Source organism: Pseudopodoces humilis, chromosome 15, assembly GCF_049639895.1.
Source record: "Pseudopodoces humilis isolate 2021_Gansu_Grassland_sample_001 chromosome 15, ASM4963989v1, whole genome shotgun sequence".
Classification (NCBI taxonomy): Eukaryota; Metazoa; Chordata; class Aves; order Passeriformes; family Paridae; genus Pseudopodoces; species Pseudopodoces humilis.
Genome location: NC_142214.1, coordinates 11,938,151 through 11,957,957, shown reverse-complemented (window position 1 = coordinate 11,957,957; position 19,807 = coordinate 11,938,151). Strand labels below are relative to the sequence as shown.

The 19,807-nt window shown below is 39.4% G+C and overlaps 1 protein-coding gene across 1 annotated transcript in view; it reads right to left on the bottom strand.

Annotated features, from left to right (window-relative positions):
* Nucleotides 1-19,807, bottom strand: part of COL4A5 (collagen type IV alpha 5 chain) — an 88,200-nt gene that overhangs the window by 13,845 nt on the left and 54,548 nt on the right. The window contains exons 21-41 of the mRNA XM_014258760.2: nt 19,073-19,156; nt 17,784-17,876; nt 17,131-17,201; nt 16,702-16,893; nt 16,088-16,256; nt 15,333-15,425; nt 15,142-15,246; nt 14,214-14,311; nt 13,806-13,956; nt 13,068-13,181; nt 9,669-9,836; nt 8,768-8,857; nt 7,824-7,973; nt 6,463-6,561; nt 5,361-5,450; nt 4,902-5,041; nt 3,876-4,002; nt 2,577-2,657; nt 1,926-2,024; nt 1,302-1,352; nt 363-548 (exon numbers count right to left, since the gene is read on the bottom strand). Of these exons, the coding sequence (XP_014114235.2) occupies nt 363-548; nt 1,302-1,352; nt 1,926-2,024; nt 2,577-2,657; nt 3,876-4,002; nt 4,902-5,041; nt 5,361-5,450; nt 6,463-6,561; nt 7,824-7,973; nt 8,768-8,857; nt 9,669-9,836; nt 13,068-13,181; nt 13,806-13,956; nt 14,214-14,311; nt 15,142-15,246; nt 15,333-15,425; nt 16,088-16,256; nt 16,702-16,893; nt 17,131-17,201; nt 17,784-17,876; nt 19,073-19,156 (2,451 nt within the window). The remainder of the gene's footprint in view (nt 1-362; nt 549-1,301; nt 1,353-1,925; nt 2,025-2,576; nt 2,658-3,875; nt 4,003-4,901; nt 5,042-5,360; nt 5,451-6,462; nt 6,562-7,823; nt 7,974-8,767; nt 8,858-9,668; nt 9,837-13,067; nt 13,182-13,805; nt 13,957-14,213; nt 14,312-15,141; nt 15,247-15,332; nt 15,426-16,087; nt 16,257-16,701; nt 16,894-17,130; nt 17,202-17,783; nt 17,877-19,072; nt 19,157-19,807) is intronic.

Below are 19,807 nucleotides of genomic sequence, written 5' to 3'. Positions count from 1 at the left end.
TACTTTTGGTTTTTTGTGTGTGGTGACATTTGCTGATCATGCAACAATACTGCAAAGGTCTCAGATGCTCAGAGGTTGTATTGTGCTTGTAAGTGATTATTGGGGCAGCATGCGGAGAACCTCCCGCATGGGAATATGTTTGATTTTTGCTGCCAGGCATCAGAAATTTAGAAAAACTGAGGCTAGTTTATTTATAGATGCTGGCTTTTTTTGGCAACAAAAGTCTCTGGTTGCCCATGCACCTATGCCATGAGGCTTGACCTTATTCATCCAAATAAACTGAGCCAATTTAAAGGCTGATGACCTACCAGCAAAATATCAAAGTACTGGCAGATGTTCACAGATATGGATTGTGCTCTTACCTGGCCTTCCTGGAACACCTGGTGGGCCAGGGCTACCCTTAGGACCTTCCAGAGGTGGCCCTGGTATTCCTGGTGGACCTGGTGGACCCTGCAGACCAGGGAATCCCTGGAAACCTGGTTCTCCCTTCAGACCTGGAAGTCCAGGGGGTCCTGGTGGGCCAGGTAACCCCAGTTCTCCTTTTTGCCCTGTAAAAGGCCATTTTTGTGAATACTGTTATGAATTTCTATAAAGCCCAAAAGCCAGCTTGCAAAGCCATTTCTCTCTCTTGCAGAAAGTACAGGTCTGGCCACAACTCCCCTTATTTGCAGAGTGAGACAGTGTAAAATTGTCTAACATTCAGAAAAGAGTGAGGGCTAATAATTCTGTCAGGAGAAAGCACTATAGCTTAAAACATTAAAAAGTCTTACTAAATCAGTGATGCTGTAATTCATTAACATCCTTGGAGACTGTAAGCCTACAAATAAGGCTTTCTGTGAAGAAACCTGTCAGTATTAAGACTTCATCCTTTTTTTGAGATATTGTTGAAAATTCAGACATACTTGCAAAAGTTTCAAATAAACCTGAGTAATTTAGGAGCTTTAATGCTACCAGAGAGGAGCAATGTACCAAGTACCTGTACTTTCAAAGCAGCTTAGTTTGTCATCTATTGTATGAATACTTTATTTACTGACACAAACCAGCGAAGTTTCACACAATGCAGTAGACTATTGCTCTGTGTGCATTTATTCTGGCTGCATAATTGCTAATTTACAAAATATAGAGGTAATAAAATGTCTTTATTGCTGTGGTTAATTTAAAACAGTCTGGTGAAGAAAAGAAAAATGACTTGTAGTTATAGCATTCATTTGTTACAGAAAATAGAACACCCTTCTTGTTTTTAATGTGTAAATGTATTTTACATTGAACCATTTTAACAAAGGGCAACAGAAAAGCTTTACCTGACAATCCTGGGAGTCCTGGGGGTCCTGGATGCCCAAAACCTGGTAGACCTGAAAAAAAGATAGATTGAGACAAAAATTAATATTTAGCTTTCAGGTCTCCAGGAATGGGAATATGATGTTTAGAACAATGAAAGTGCAGTTCATCTAAATAATTCCTTGAGGTTACATGGATTCTCATTCACTCACCATCTTCCCCAAAGTTGAGGTTTTGCTACTGAATGCATCTATAACTTTCCTAAGTGTTTCCATCCCTTCACAATCCATGCTCTTTTAGATTTTGGGAGTCACTGTGTTTGCATTTTCGTTTGAAGATCTATCTTGGTAGCAGGGATTACACTGTTTATCCACTGTGTAAACTTAGCTGAAGCAATAAAGCTACCATAAAATACAGGAACAGGGGCTGGTGTTAAAGCCAGGTAATAAAATCCAGGAGAGCTGACTGAATTCTTGTCCTGTGCTTCCCTGGCAGCTTGGCAGCCCCCTTTGTGAGCCACCCAGCAGCCAGGAACCACAGGAGTGGCTTTGAAGGTGTAAGGGCAGTTACAGGAATGAAGGATTAGAGCAAGCAGGACATGTCAATGCAGAGTGGAGAGGAGGAAAGAAACAGGAGGGACACCTAACCTGGTTCACCCTTCTGACCCGCTGGTCCAGGGATACCATCTCGACCAGGTTGTCCCTTTTCTCCTGAAGGACCAGGAGGACCAGGACGACCAATATCACCTATAACACGGACAGAACACATTAGCACAGGCTTGCCTGAATTACAGTAAAGTAAACCAGCATCCCCTTCACCACCATCTGAATCTAAAGGTGTGGTAACGCAATGAAAGATTTACAGGGGTGTTATCTTAAAATTAAACCTTTCTCTCTCTCCCCTGACAATTTAGAAAAGGCTTTTAGGGCTGTGAATTTTCAAGCAGTCACTGTTTGCTAAAAATACAATGCTTTTCTTTAGAATAAATTAGGATTTTGCTCCTAAAAACAGGTTAGACCACTGTAATACTTAGCACAAATAAAGCTGGTAAGTACTGAAACAGTTAAATTTTTTTTCAGCAGCTAATGAATGGACAGCAAATACAAATCCTCAAAAGAAAGCTAAAATTTCTTTCTTTACTGTTCAATTTCAGTGAATTAAGTGCATGCAATGGTGTCTGAGCACCCATGTACATGAAGATTCATTTCCATGATGCTAAAAAGATAAGAAAGGAAGTGCCTTCATGTGTTATGTTTATCACAGAAGCAGCTGATCTCTGCTACACTGTCCATGCTCACCTACTGGTCCAGGTGGTCCAGGCAGGCCAGGAGTGCCTGGAGGGCCCTCAATACCTTTTGGTCCTGGAATTCCTGGTGTTCCTGTAAAGCACAGGCATTTCAGTCAAATAATGAACAAAACTGACTTTTCAGCAGATCTTGAAATGCTACAATCTGAGATGCCCTGAGTAAAAGATACTGTATTTATGCTCATTTTTCAGATTTACAGCTGGTCAAGGAGATAAAATATAAAACAGAGAATGTACAGGAACAAAACATACTGGTAAAACTGCCCGTACTGCTACTCTCAAGCCTCCTCTTAACTGTTGAGTGTTCATGGCCAAAGACACAGCAACTCTGGCAGTCTGCTATAAAGTTATGTTTCTGCTTGACAACAAATTGAAAACATTATGAACTGGGATTGAATAGTCCTTCCCCAATCCTCTTTTCCTTTCCTGAAAAAGGAACTTAATAAAAATGGTCCTAGAGTTTACGCTGGATTCTGACCCCTACACCATGAGCTGAGTGGGAGAGACCCCTACACCATGAGCTGGAGGCAGAGAGTGCCTGCTCTGAACAGCACCCAAGCCTGCCTGATCAAGGTAGTATCTCAGTACACATTGTGGCTGTTCAGTCTTTTAAGCATGACATGAAGCAGAGGGTAAAAATTGCCAGGTTCATGGTCAGGTTTTGTTTTCTTCTAAGCTTCTTGTTGTTACAACCACAGTTGTAAATTCCATAATTTTCTACATCAAAGCAGCTCAAGCACATTTGTAGAACATCCTTTAGTGCGGTAAATGCAGCAGAGGTAAAGTTTTGTTTCCTTAAATTTTGAATGAAAAAGCTGACATACACCTGTGAACAACCTCTTTTAATATTTTTTAAAGAACAAAGTCCAAAACCTAATCAAATATTTCAGAGATTTCTCTTTAGAACACATTTTTTGGACAATAAATGCTATGAAAAAAAGTGCTAAGTTTTCCGGGATGGCACTTTTTTATTGATTCCTGAAGAAAAAATATGGATACTTTTTTTTTTTGACCCAAATATTTGGTGTTACAGGAGGTAATAGGGAGTGCTATGTAGAGTATTAACTAACACTGCTGCTCCATCCCCTCAGAGCAGATGAATGATTCCAGAAGGCACTCATAAGAGATGCATTCCCACACTTTTGCAGTGACAATTCCAACAGCACAAAGCTTAGAAGCAGCAGATTGCCAGAAACTCAGAAGCTGGAGTCTCCCCCAGTTACCCACTGTGTTTAGCTGTTTGTGCCAATATTAGCAAGAGGGGAAATGAAAAAAATCTGTTGAGAATTACCTGGGAATCCAGGAAGGCCTGGTTCTCCTTTTGCACCTGGACTGCCTGAAAATCCAGGCAAACCAGGATTTCCAGCTATACCTTTAGAGCCTGGACTACCTGGGTATCCAGGCAAGCCACGATCTCCCTAGAAAACATTAAGCAGAAATAAGAACCCAGACTTTTTAAGATACAAAAGCCCTTACTGTATGTTCCCCATCCTAGCATCACATCAAGGTCACAAGTATATTGTATATACCCCCCTCATACCCAGTTAATGTGAATCATGTCAATACAAAATTAAGGAAAAACATCAATAGTAAAGACTTCAACAGTTTTCCCCTATAATTGTGTACAGTATCATAGTTTTTCCTCAGAACTGACATTAAAGAAAAATGTATCTTCCTTTCTTCCAGCAGGATCAGAGATTTTTACCCCACGGTAATGTAGAATAGAAAAGAAACCAGTGCAACTTTAATCATACAATGTTTTTGCTAAGTTAATTGTGCACATCAATTGCAAGGCATCAGTGAAGACTGTTAGACATTCTGAAGATCTTTTTGTCACTTTTTTTGTGGGTGGCAGAAAGGATGATATAGGTAAATATTAATTCAAACACTTTATACAGATTTTAAAATTTAAAGCAGCAGTAACCATCTATATTAGTAATTTCTTCTTAAATGCACATCTTAATTTTTTAGGAATTAACTACATAATTAGACAGGGGGACAATGAAATTAATTGTATAAATCCCTAGCAACTAGGAAAGTGTCACAGCGAAGATAAGGCCACTAAGCAAACTCAACTTGAAAAGTCTGGTAAACAATCTTCCCCTTTAAACTGATTAGGTTATATATAAGTATTTTCACTTTTAAAATCATAAATTTTTATCTCACATGAAAAGTCAACCCTGTCTTTTACTAATATATTTATATACATATTTACAGTTATACATAATATATATATTAAGTAATAGTTGGGGGGGGAAAAATCAACAAAATCTAATTTCCTCATGGAATTTTCAGTTGAAAAATTTTGTAAAGATACCTTTGGTCCAGGGGGACCATGGATACCAATGCTTGAAAGACCAGGATCACCTTTCTCCCCTTTCAGTCCAGGAAATCCCACAGGCCCAGGCTGCCCCGGACGTCCTGCTACTCCTTGGCTGCCTTTAAGCCCAGGCGCACCTGTCCAGAAGATAAAATGAAATTTAAAAAAACATAAATAAAAATTCTGCATTAATTTACAGAAATCATTCAAAGTACAGCAACCAAACAAGAAAGGCCTAACAATTTGACTGGTTGGCTTTGAATACATATATTTTTTTTTACTTTTAAAACCAAACTAAAAGAATTACCTAAAAATCTCAATTATGTATGTAAGGCTTTATGCAATCCTCATCTTTATTGCTATTATTACATACTAGACACAAGCAGAGTCATCTTTGGAGTATATAAAAGGAAAACATTGGCCCAAATGGAGTAAAATTCAAGCACAGAAACTAACCCGGAAGGCCCATCTCTCCCATAGCTCCTTTTAATCCTGGAGGTCCTGTTGGTCCTGGCTGCCCAGGAAGCCCCGTATCTCCCTTGGTACCTAGGAAAGGTGTGATTGAGTTAATTAATGGCAATCATTACAGGTTTCTGATATCCATACACTCTCATATGAACATGGTTATTATTTGATTACAAGCAATGGATTTGGTGTTCCTTTAGGCCTCATATTGCTTTTCCAAACTTACTTGTGCTAAAATATTCAACACCTTCAGTCTGTTGCAAGCCAAGATTTGAACAGGGCCACTACTTATTTGTTTTGAAGATTAATCTAATGAAATAGATCAAATCTCAGTCCCGAATTTAGTCACCATTGGAAGGATTCAGTACTGATGTGACATGGTTTCTCAGGTGTTCCTCTGCAGAATGAAAACATTATCTCTTTCTTACGTGCAACAAGTATTCAGCAGCTTCTATTACAGAATTAAATGCAACCTACAATGCCCAAACTAGTCTGAGTCTTCGGTGGTTAACAATATTCCCCAAGCCCAACAAAATATTTAGATCAAGCCCTACATTAGACACAGCAAGCAAGGACTGAAGATTGCAGATAAATTGTTATAGCTGTAGGGAGAAATGGTGTGAAACAGAATTAGTTTTCTTTTTTGCAATTCTTTAAAGCAAATATATGATACCCAGACAGCCTTTGCAAAACATCAGTTTGGCCATTTTCAAAATATAATGCTTAGCAATATACAAAATGAACATATGAAATGAAAGTCCTATTGGCAAATTCTCCAGTCATGTTGCTTGCACAAGCAGCAAGTACTTTTCCAGTCATCCTAAAAGATACCTTAATATTTACTGGGATAATTTTAAACTGATTTTTAAACTCAGTTAAACACAATTTAAACTGCTCTTGGATCTGTTGAAGGAAGGAAGGGGCATGTGTTTGGATAATGACTTTACATATTCCAAAACTGTGCTGCAGTTTTCAGTGCAAATCCCTAAGGTTAGCTTAGATATAAGTAGATTAACATCCCAACTCCTTGTGATAAAAACACATGCAAATCTTTATGCATCAAAGCTGTCCAGCTAAGGCCTTGTTTACTGACCTGGCAATCCTGGCACACCTGGTGGGCCCTGAAGTCCTGGTGGGCCTGGGTCACCTGGGAGACCTTGATAACCTTTCTGGCCTGATAAACCAGGAATACCTCAAGGGAAAAAGACACATTTTATTATTATTACTATCACTACTACTGTATGTTTTCTTTTACCGTAAAAGATCAGATGTAGCTATCGGTGAATAAAAAACCAAGCAGAAATTTTTCTTCACTAAATGTAATTCCTCCTACCTTAGCAAAGAAAAGTACCAGAGAACACAAAATATTTGCTCTGGAAAATTTAAAATTACTAGAGAACAGGAATAATATAAGTAAGGAGAGAAAAAAATAACTTAATGACTAACAGCAATATACTTCATTCAAAGGGCCGTGTTCTGCATGAGCAGACTGCATTCTAACCTCTGCGTTCACCCAGATTATGTATATTCTAGTTAAATTATATTGCTACACCGAAATCACTTTTGGAGTAATACATTATAAAAATTAATGCAGGTGTTTCAGCAGACTTTTACAAATTCTATGTGGCTGTTATCCCATAAGAACTTTGTGTTGTCCTGCTGACATAGTTAAACCTTCCTTTCACAGAAGAAGAAAAATAGTGTCTTAGGATCCTATCTAGGCTTGCAAGAAATTTATACAATAGGTAAATTAGCACAATAATGGCTGGGACGACATTAGGGAAAAGCATTTTGGCTCTCTTGAGGGTAGAATAGTTTTTACTCTTCTAAACACTAAATTAGAGTTCAAAGGAGACATCAGAACTCTTGGTGGGGGATTAGGAATGAGGGCTGGAGAGGAAGCCAGCAAGAGTGAGAGAGCACAGACTTGAGAAATATCTCCAGGCTGCCAGCTTCCCAAGCAGAAACACACACAGAGATGACATATAGTTCACAGGTGGTACAGAGAGACACCCAAAGGGAGAATACAGAGATGGTGCATGAGCAGATGACCTGAGCAATTTCATCCCATATGGCAAAGACCCAAGGGCCTTTGAAACAGCAGGAATGCAGCCAGCCCAGCAGCTATGACAACTTTCTCATCATGCTTAGGAATAACTCCTAGAAGATTGAATTGTAATCCTGCTGAATGCACCTTAGTGCTATTACAAAATTGCCACACGCTAAATAATAGTAACAGCTAATGAGTGAGGACATTGAAAACTAATCATTAAGAGGAACTTGGTCACAAAATGTCTTTAAAAAAAGCCTAAATACAAGGCCCTTAAACCACATCTATATTCCAAGTTAATTTTTTTCTGTAAGAATGAATGAACAGTAATGGATTCAGTCACAGCTCACTACTATGTGTAGAGGACAAACCACCTCCCCATATCCACATGCAAAGTTCTTTACCTGGAACACCTGGCTCGCCTTTTTCTCCTTTTGCTCCCAGCTGTTTGGGATCAATTGTTCCGGGTGGACCTGGCAGACCTGCTTCACCTTTGATGCCTTTCTGCCCCATTGGTCCAGGAGGCCCTGGTGGACCAGGTAATCCACTATTACCTACAGTAGGTACAGCCAACAAAATGAAAAAAAAAAATAAATCCTTAAGGTAGGCTAATGTATTTGTCATGCTTTTTCTTACACAGGAATTCCATGATTTATTCATGATGTTGGAATTCACCAAGTGACCAGGCAATTTATTGGAAGGTGCTCCACAGCATCTTTAGCCCTGGAACAAAGCTGAGTGAATGGAGTGTGCAGGGTGTCTGTCAGCTCTGGACAGCAGAGGAAGCAGATGTGCCTGTCTGACCCACGTCAAGAGTTCCCAGAGCCCCACCATGCTGTGCCTCTGGGACAAAGGAGTAACAGCTACAACAGCTTTGGATTCAGAGCCTCCTTGTTCTGGAGAGGTGAATTGGGTTTTCTTCTACCAAACTCTTTCAAAATTCATCTCCAACAAGGGGGTTGGAAAAATGCAGAGAAAAGAGACTCTCTGTGATACCTATATAGCTAATTCTTGATGACTTCATATCCCTAAGCTACTGATTTTCTTCTTCCTGCTGTTTTAAGCAGACTTAAAACACACTTCAGAAATATTGCCCTACTTCAATGCCATCGATTTGAAGGAAATGTTTCTAAAGTAGTTAACAATTCATGACATCAACTAAATAGTGATTGAATGTTATAGCTTAAAAACGCAAAGCAATTCTGAACATCAGCACTGTCACAAGACAATAACTTATGCAGGTCCCAGAAATTAAAACCTAGATATTAGTATTACAAAACCTCCTTCAACACAGGAAAGGGAAAAGACATTCTGCATCCCTTTCAGGGGTGAATAAAACAAACATTACCTTTCAAGCCAGGCAGGCCATTTCTTCCAGGAGTTCCTGGAGGCCCTGGAAGACCAGGAGCTCCCATGACGCCCATCTCACCTTTGGCACCTAAAAGCATTGAACTACATTGTCATTCTAAACAGAAACTCAAAACCTATCAGGTACCTTCAATTTGATTCCCTGGATCTCTATTGTATTTATTAACCAGCACATGTCTGTTTCAAGGGAATTACAACAACTCATTTAATGTATAAATTAAAATCAGATAAAATGACACTTGAAATTGTGGCAATTTTTCCATTTGGTCCTGAGAAGAAAATTTGCACTGCTCTGCTATGGTAGAAAGCATGTTTATATCCATACAAACTTGAATTTAGTGAAAGGCAAAAAGACAAGTATACACTACTTCTAGAATATTTTGTACTGCTCCCTCTATCCAAGAGATTCTTGAAATTAATTTTTAATATTTCTATTTCAAAGGGCAAAACAGACTAGCTTAACTGAATAGTCTAACAGTATAAGAAAAATAATACTTAAAACTAAGTAGCATTTATCATTATTTTCTTTAAACTAATTTTATTCTTAATTATAGCAATGACTAGGAAAAAGATCACAAAATAAATTAGAGAAATATCATAACAATGATGATCAAAGCCATGTCTGAAAGTTATGAAAAAGAATAATGTATGAAATATTTAAATCAAGTTATAAGGAAGAGTGAAAAGGTAACAAGGATTTTAATGCAACAAATTTTGTTTCTGTTGTTTTTAAAAGTATGAGATGTAATGATTACATATATCCAACTTTAAATAGGTAGGATAAACACCTAAGTGTATTAAGCTGGCATGGCCAAGCATTAAGAGCTAACACCTGTAACTGCAGTTTGGTCTTTCTCCACAGGTAAAATACATGAACTTACCTGGAAATCCAGGTATTCCATCCCTGCCAGGTGGCCCAGGTGAACCCTTAGGCCCTGGTATTCCAGGGGGTCCTGGATATCCCGGAGCTCCTTGGTCACCTGGAGGGCCAGGAATATCGAAGCCTGGAGGACCTGGATCCCCTTTCTCCCCTGGAATGCCTTGCAACCCTAGACAATGTTGTTAAAACACAATCTTTTAGCAAAAAGTCAGGCAAGGCTGAGATCTGTGTGTCTGGGTATAGTACTGTAGGAATAGTTTTAGTTGCAATCCACTCCTAGCACTAATGAAAACGCTGCAATTCTTCTAAAACCACTTATTTTTTAATGACTTCCAAGCATTAGAAGGCCATATTCTCCTGAAGAGAAACATGACTAAAATTTTACTAGAGATGCAGCGCAAATGCAATTCAAATAAATCTCAAAATGAAAACATCTCTCTTCAACAACATTTTAAGTCTGATTATTAAAATAAAAAGCCAAAATTATTAGACTAGTTTGTATTTTAAAATTAGGTATTCAGATTCATATATTTCCATTAATTACTCCATCTTCCTACGTTTTAAGATAATAAAAGCTAAATATTTTTGAAGGTCAGCAAAATTCTGCACTGCATTGTATTTTCCCTGAATGAAAAATAACAATTGTCAGAATATACTTAAAATTGTTCAATGCTAATGACACTGAGCTTGAGGTACTGCTGAAGCAAGCAGGCAGCTCACTTCCCTCCAGTGCACAGGGTCAGTGAAGATGCTCACTCTGGAAAGCTAGCTGACCGAAAAGGAGAATTTGTAAATCTCAAGTTAAGAAAAGGCTTTGGTAAAGAAACCACAGTACCTGGGGGACCTGAGGTTCAAAAGACAAGTTAGAGCTCATCGGGAAGCTGAGACAGGTAGCAGTAAACAGTTGTAATAGTCATTAAGTTAGGAAACAAAATAAAGTGCATATAGATTAAAGACAAAAAAACCCCCAAAACAATCTATTTAAAGTTACTGAAAATAGATAAAAATACAGAGAATTCAATGCCAATGCAGATAAGAGAAACCAGACTGCAAGGAAACTTGGATATCTTTCTCAAAGTGCAGCCACCACTGTATACAGAAACCACAAACACAGGTATTTTCAAATATTGATACTTTTAATTTTTTTCACCTCCTTCCTTGTCTAGTATTCTCTACAAAAGTGGGGAACAAGCTTTTTCTGATGCATTTCTTACAAAACTCTTATTTCTAGATACTGGCTTGGACCCCTTCTGAACACCAGAATACACCCTATCAAACAGCTTCTCATTGATTGGCCTCACATTCTGTTAAATTGCCCCAAATAGGTATTTTCAAAAGATGTTCCTTCTTTATTACACAGAAAAACTTTCAGTATTTTCCCACATTCTTTTAGTTCTATTATGTAAGTGTACATTATTACACCCACAGATGGTATATTGCATGTTGCATGCCCTGGCACAGTCTGAGATAATTGACAGTACAATGCCAAAACCTCATAAAATAACCCCAAGGCAGCAGTGTTCCAACTCTGTAATGGTGACCCCACTCTCAGCTGCAGGAACAAGTTTCGGAGTGATGTTTGTTCTTTGCACACTGAAAAGGCAGACTGAATTTCTTGATAGCGTAAGCTGTGGACTTCCATTTATTAAATTCTAAGCATGTTCCCCCTGGCAGCAGCTTATCACTGCTTTAAAGTGTGGTATCATGTGCCTGGAGTGGCTATGGAGAGATAAAAACCAAAACAGTACCAGATGATGGACAGGGGATACACATGCTCTGTGTTCAAGGGCTTTCTATCAGCAAGTAGGGAGAAAAAAAAAAAAAAAGGAACATAATATATAGGACAAACTCCACACTTAAAATGGTAAATATGTTTTTTCAAATAGAAGATTTCTGGTATCAAAAATGTAGCCACACCATAATTACAACAATATAAACAACAAAGTAAATTCTAAAGTAATTTGTTACATATTCAAAAAAGAAAAAAAATGTTGAGCTATTGCAAACTATTTGAATAAATAGTAATAAATAGGTTGTGCAGAGAAAGTAAATTCTGGACAGGGACTTACAAAAATTTTCCAAATTGCCTGAAAACCAGAGTCCCAGAAACTTTACCCTAATGCTGCATTAAGGAACAGAATCAAAACAGCCTAGTAAAATACACAAGGGATGGAAGAAGGGAATTTAAGGCATACTGCACAAAACTGAGACAGAGCAGTGCCAAAGGAAATAAGGATTTATCAAGTGGGACCTTTCAGCATGCACCAGATTTCAGAACCCCATGCTGTTAATAGCCACAATGATTATTCAGTACAGACATGAAGAGTGAAAATAGAGGCATTTCAAATCCATCAGCTCTAGTAATCATTGTGCATTTGTCAACATCAGTATGTTGCAGAATAAATTGGTGATCGCATGAAATCAAACTCTGACTAGCACCAGAGGAGATGTTACAGGAAGACAAAAGAACCTGCACTGGATGAAAAATTCAAACCCACACTGTAATACATCCCCCCCTCACCCCAAAACTAGGCCTGTGTTGCCCTTCTTTTTCAGTTTATTCTCCAGTGCAGCTTGGGACCCTACAGTAAGCACAGCAAGCCAGGCCCCAGGGGACCACTGTGTGCCTTGTCCCAATCCCTTCTGTCCCTAGCTCCCAACACTCAACACAATCAAGGCTTGCTGGTGCCCTGACCACATATTTCCTGCCTCACTCAGGAAGAATGGATTTAAACATGACCCACACTATGCACGAGAGCAGAATTCAAGCTCCATGGGTCTATTTACTCAACTTTTTGCCTACCTTCAAGTTCAGCACCTTGTTGAATCTCAGCTCACAGTTCACAAAGATCTGAATATGACCAACCAATCCATGATCCATGGTCTTAGAGCTGGCCATGACTTTGTCTGCATGCATTGCAAACAATACCAAGCCCAGTGCTGATGTACAAACACATTCAAATAGTGTAGCACATAGACATGCAACACAAACATTCTACAGTCATGGGAGAAACTGGATGGGTTTGGAAGTGCTTCAGTGCAAGGCATGCTGAAGACCACAGAAAGTGTTCTCACTGTGGTGACTGCCACATATTTGCAGCATCAAGAGTTTGTGCACAACAAGCCCATTCACTGAATTAAAGGAAAAGGAATTTCCCTGAAGAAACTTTATGAATAGAATGATGTACATACATGCACATGTACTCTTCAGTGCTGAGATGAAATAAGTTCATATATTCATCACTCACCAGTAATTTCAGACAAAAGGCAACTAAACTCCCTTCAGAGACATACACCTAATTTTATCACTGTCTATCTGTCTAGTTGAACCTTCAGCATCTTGTATATCTGCTTGCATATGCCAGAAATAACCTATGGGAACCATTTGTGCAAGTTTTACCTGGGGGGCCAACAGGACCTGGAGGTCCTGGAGATCCAGGAGGACCTTGACCACCAATGCCAGGGATGCCTGGTGGGCCTGGAAGTCCTGGTGGTCCACTTGGTCCAGGGTCACCTAAAAGAACACTCTTATTTAATCAAATACTGAACCCATTTCAGAGACATTTGCTTTCAGAGTCCCTGCACATTGTACTTGAAATCTCATCCTTGCATGCAAATAAAAATTGATCTAACAGAGGAAAAACCACACTCCAGAGGCTATTTCTCAAAGCCATAAATTTATCCCCACTCAACATGAACTGCATGAAGTTTATGTTTCTAGGCTACACACACACATATTGCACCATCATCCACATCAAATTCAAAGGATGCTCTCCAGCAAACCAGGCATGCTTGGCAGGTCAGTTCAAACTATGGTCAAGAGCAAGGGTAAATGAATTGTTAACTCTGTGCATATGGAAGCACAGTGCATCTAAAATTATTCTACTGATAAAGTTTTACCCCCATATAAACATTATCTGTCTTTAGAAAACAGATCTTCAGGTACTAACCCACAGATTGGGATTTATTCCCTTAGTTGCCTTTTGAGAACACAATCTTCCATTTACACAGGAAAAATTGATTTTGAAGTAATGGCTCTAAAGTCAGAACTGCTTATATTTAACTGCCATATGCTTCCCAGCACAGCTACATTTTTAAAAGTTCAGTAGGGAACAAAACAGGGGAGAGTTCCCAATACCTTTGGGCCCAGGGGTTCCATCAAAGCCTGCTCGGCCAGGGAGACCAGGGTTTCCTGGGAAGCCAGGATCACCTTTAGGTCCTTGAACTCCTTTTATGCCTGGGGGTCCTGGGGGCCCAGGTGGTCCTGGAACTCCAAATCCACGATCTCCCTATAACAGATCAAAAAAAATTTAAAAGTAGATTTTCTAAGTTCAGCCTCTGTAAAAATGTTAAAAGTAATAATTAAAAATAGCCACCATCTTAGAGTTCAATTCCTATTTTACTACCCTCATTCAAAATATCAAGTAAAATATTTTACTTCCCCGCCATCAAAATCTGAGAATAAGAGGTGAAATCCTCTTCACCATCTTCCCAGTGACACAGAAACACCTCTAAGGGAAGTTTTATAGTAAACAAAAACACAGACCTTCTGTCCTGGGAGACCAGGTGGTCCAGGAGGTCCATCCAGACCAGGGTGACCTGGAGTTCCTGGAGCTCCAGGTGGGCCTGGAGTCCCTGGGAAACCTAAACACAACATGAAGATTAGGGCAGCAGAAACGATATCAGAAAGCATTAGAACAACTTCTCCAGACATGCCTAAAGCCCATGAAAAGAGGTCCTGTGTTAGCCCAAGCATACTTGAAGAGGTACCCATTCAGGTGAGAGAACTTCTGAGAATTCAGTCTTTGCCACAAAGGGTCTCTGGGACTCTCAGAAGGGGAAATCCCTATGCCATGAACTTTTACAAAAATCACAAGCAGTTCACATCAGAAATATTAACATCTTGAGGCAGCATTTGGAAATAATCTATTGATTCAAGCTCATTTCCCAAAGTTGTACCCACTTTTGTGTTATTGGTTTACTGAAGAATGTAAGCTACTGAGAAGGAGCAGGACAGTGAACAGAGTAATAAGAGCTCAGCAGTTTTTTTTCCTGGTATTTCTGAAACCATTTAATCAGACTGCTACCAACACCCTGCCCAACAGCATGTGAGGTTGTATCTGACTCTGTCAGTGGTTTTCTTTTTGTACTACTGCATTTTTATTTGAATTTCCTGGAAAATAACTGTTATTCCTATTCCAATATCTTTGCCTGAGAGCCTCTTGATTTCAAGATTATAATAATTTGGGGGGGTTGGGGTGGGGGTTTGGTTTACATTTTTCCATTTCAAGGGAGGTTCCTGACTTCCTTAGACACCCGTCTTTTCAAACCAAGACACTGTAATAAAGATGTAGAGTTTTAGGACAAACATTTTTTAAAAGATTCTAGAAACAGAAGTTAACTTGCTAGTAAAAGGTGAAGAGTCACTACCCCTTATGTTCCCTCTTCCAGTCAGTACAATACAGTAAGCATACCCTTTGGGCCTGGTGGACCTGGAAGTCCAATACCAGGAATACCTGGCTCTCCCTTTGCACCTGGGATGCCGGGTAAACCACGCTGACCTGGCTGACCAGGATCTCCTGTAAAAAGAGTTATCCATCAACAGTTATCCAGAACCAGAATAAAAAGCTCTTGGAATTCCCTGGGTATCTATCTGCTTCCTTACCTGGAAGACCTGGATCACCATTTCTTCCTGGAGGACCAGGGGGACCAGGAACTCCTGGTTCTGTAATAGTCTGGCCAGGGTCACCTTTTGGACCTAAAACCAAAAAGCAGAAATATGAATCACTCAGTAGGAGTTTCTTTTCTGTTTTTGTTTCCGCAGGAAAAGATGCCAGTCCTATCCCAAGCTTACAAAGAACTCAGACACCGGCAATACTTTATTCAATAGGTTCTCCAGTCCCAAGCCCCGCAAAGCACTTAGAGGCTCAGAAGCCCTGTTCAATGTTCAGACAATATTTCTGAACTGTTACGTTTTTATAGCTTCATCCTAAGTACCATCATGTGAATAGTATTTTCCATAACTGACACCAGCACAAGTTGAATAGGATCTGTGTAATTGACAAGAAAGTAACAAAAGCCAACTTTTTCAAAGCACCCCCTTTTTTCCCAAACCTGTTGTATCTGCAGTATGGCCAAGCATACAATGTATGCTTGTAGTTAAAATGTACTTCCACTGCAGTCACTGGGATAGGGAGAAGCTCTCCTGGAGGTCAGAGCGGAAGATGAGGCACATGGCTTAAGTGATATGGCACAGATACTGCTCTCCCTGTGGTTCTGTGAGGACCCTCATTAAGTGGGGGTCACAAAGCCTATAGGAAAAGTTTAGAGGTAGCATTATGTTCTGAGCACTACCTAGAGCAAAAGGGGAAAAATTTGACGTTGCAGCATTTGCTCAACAGCACACAGAGACCAACTCACCCGGAACACCAGGAGGCCCTGGACGGCCGGATACACCTTGGATGCCCTTTTCACCAGGTGAGCCTTGTGGACCAAAACCAGGAGGTCCAGGAAGGCCTTTTTCTCCAGGAAGGCCTGGTATCCCTGGTTTACCTGGAATACCCATTTCTCCTTTGAATGCAATACTACCCTGAAAATAGAAAGAGCATGATGGGAAAGATCATGTACTTACTATCAAGAGTAAAGTGTTTCATGGCTTCTGCTTTGAAACTCTCTGGAAGTTTCCATCCTCTCAGCTCTCATTAGCTGCCTACATCTTGCTAACATGGTAGAAAGCAGCCCTAAACCTGGATACTTAGCTCCTCCCAGTACATAGGTGAAATGTAGACAATGGCAGAAGGGACCCTCTGACACTGCCCAAGGGAGCCTTGGATTATTTCTAGAGCACTGTCAGATTTAGGAGGTACCTCAGTGTATCATCACTATACTGGCGTTTACTGAAGAGAATTCCTGCCTTATCTATCACATACAGAGAATGTGCATTTGTGCCAGTTCTCTTATCGGCACTCTGTCAAGTGTATGCAGGACTTCCCAAAACATCCATCCAGTCAAAGACAGCCTAAAATGGAACTCACAGGTTCCCCCTTAGGGCCAGGCAAACCTGGCAGTCCATCTCGTCCAGGAGTGCCATCTATGCCAGGGAGGCCTGGAGGTCCTGGGAGGCCAGGGTCTCCTTTGTCACCTTTCATTCTTGGAGAAGTCAAGACATCCCCTGGGTCTCCTTTAGGACCAGGTCTACCAGGAGCACCTGGGATGCCTGGAAAGCCCTGAGGGAGGAAAAAAAAAAAAAAAGAAGAGGAAGAAGAAGAGGGGAAAAAAGATATTTGAGTTTTTCTTTCACTCCCTCTCTGAGTATGGAACAATATATGAATCATGCATTCAAGGTACTTATGGACAAAAAAATATGTATTAGACAAAATTTAATCTTTTGTTTATAGATCTACCTATCATGCAAGACAAATGAGACACTATTTTCCCCACCAGAACATAACACCAGCACTTACTGGTGGCCCTACAAGGCCAGTTAATCCAGGAAGACCCTTTTCACCTTTTGGTCCAGGAAAGCCAGGAGAACCTGAGTAGCACAGAAAAACAGTAAAGTAAAAGAAAAACAAATCTGGAGAGGCTGCAATATCAAGCATGCTGTTTCATTGGTACTAACTAAGTTGTGTTAAAACCAGACAAAGTTTACTCTGGGTTTTTTTTTTGAGAGCTTCATTTTATTTGAGCAGAAACAAATTTGCAACTCTGAACTGAACCAGTAGAGTAAAAAAACATCATGCTTTTAAAAAAGCTCCAGCTCCTCCATTATTCCAGGAATAGCAGTAGTATAAGTTAGATTTTCTCTCTCAGTTAAATCTACAGCAGACTCTAAACCTTCAATATGTAGAATGCTTGCAAGGCTGTCTTTGAACAGAGAGATATTTTTCAAAGACTACATTTTCAAAGAACGAGTGTTTGTTTTACACATGCCCATCTTGTTTATTTCCAACTGTGCAAAATACAACATGTACCAACTCTGCACTGGAACTGATAAATGCTTATTTGAACTTGTACACAATATACAGATATATTGTTACCATTGTACATGGACTCCCTGATAGAAAAGTGACTTTAAACAGCATATTAAGCACACTAGTGAAGACTTTAGCTCTACCTGGACTACCCGGAGGTCCTGGTGGTCCTCTCTCCCCAGGAGGACCAGTTACTCCAGTTCCTATGCAGTTGAAGCATGTGTCTCCTCGATCACCTAAAGATTTGCATTGAAAAAGTGTACTTGAGCATCAGGTTTTAGAAAATATTAAAAGGATTCAGCACAACAGCAACTGTTTTCTTGGTACTGATCTATAATATCAGGCCCAAAGTGACTAGTTCAAATAATTATTGCTTAAATATTAGAAGCCTCCTCTCTCCTCCCCACCACCGCAAGTTAAACTGAAGCTTTTTGGTGGCTAGGAGTCAGAAAACCAGTATCAGATATGATTAGAATGCATTTATGAAAGTGCAAAATAATTAAAACAGTGCTTTCAAAAACAGAAAATAAAACCATGGACTTTTTTTTCTCAGCAAGTGTCCTCTTTTAAAGTAGGTACTTGACACTTCTAACTACAGCTTTAAATGAAATATATCAAAATCCCAAACTTAATTAAATTCCAAGACTGCAAAATAAATACTGGGAACATTTCATTGATTTGAAAATAGACTAAAAGTATTTAATTAGAAAAAAAATATTGGTTTCAAGAAGCTTAGGAATTTCCTTCACATACAGACTTATGTGACATTCATCAGTGAAATATTTGAGCATTTAATTTAGGTTAATGAGTTAATCCTTACAATTGCCATGAGAAAAAATATTTCTCTTTGAAGTGAGTAAACATTAAGTGAGATGCCTAAAGTAATTTATGATGTCCACGGTTGGGCTAGGAAAAGATTCTCACTTACCCATATCGGCATCCTCATTGCAAGGTTGTCTTTTTGGAAACAAGGATATATATTAAATATGACTTTCTTTTGCTTAGCAAACAAACTCACTGCAGAGTGACCAACTCAAATTAGGAGTCTTGTATTTATAATTTTAATGCTGCTTTCCATAAAAAACATCAAATTTATTCATGAACTAGAAAACATTTTCACACAGACTTGGCCAGTGCTGTTACAAAATACCCAGTTTTGATCTGCCTGGGAGATTCTCATAAACCTCAAGTTCCATTCTACTTTATTCAAGATCCATGTTAGACATTGGTCGTACCCTCAGTCAGTCAGACTCCTGTGCTTTAATATTAGGTGAAGGAGTATCCTACACTCAAAGCAAACAGCTCAGAGACATAAAGCATCTGCCCTCACTGGGAAGGGGCACCATTAATCATTATTTAATGCAGGCTTTCCATTTTTTTACCAAGTTTCAAAAAAAGGAGAAAAATAGAAAATATAGCTATGACACTTCACCTTTTTGGCCTCGTTCCCCTGTAAAACCTTGTTGTCCTTGAATTCCTGGAGGACCTGGTGGCCCTTGCTCACATAACTCTTTACCTAAGGAAAATCAGGAAAGGTTTATTTATCTATTTGTGTTAGACTGACAGCAGCAGCAAATGCATGCATTCAGTACAAAAATGTATTTGTGTGGATATTCTAATACACCACCATAATCACAGACAAAATATTTTGGCAATTCAGACAGGACTACTGGTGAAAACCCTCACATGTAATTAAATCTCAAAAGGAAACAATGATATTACACAACAATAATCGATTCTTTACAACCTTAACCATCTTCCATTGCTTCCCACAGCCTACACACTTCCATTACTACACCTCATTCTGATATTCAGCTTCATATCATAAAAACATACCTATGAATCATCATCAGAGCAAGGGCACTTCAAATGCCAATGCCATCTAGACACTAAATTCCTCCCTGGACCATGCTAGCCCCCCTCCACTGCAGCTTTCCAGATCTTATATTCCATCTGCCATTCACTACTCTCATACCAAGAAAATGAGCTAAGTGCTTTCATCCAAACTGTCCACTCCAAAGCTAATTTCATGTGGTCTACACACTAGAATATTATGAAATGAAACTGGAATTCCATGAAAAGTTACACCTTTGACTCTCCTACTATCACAACTCTTAGTAGGGAAAAAAATCTGTGTACTTAAGCCTAAGGTTCTCCTACAGATGTC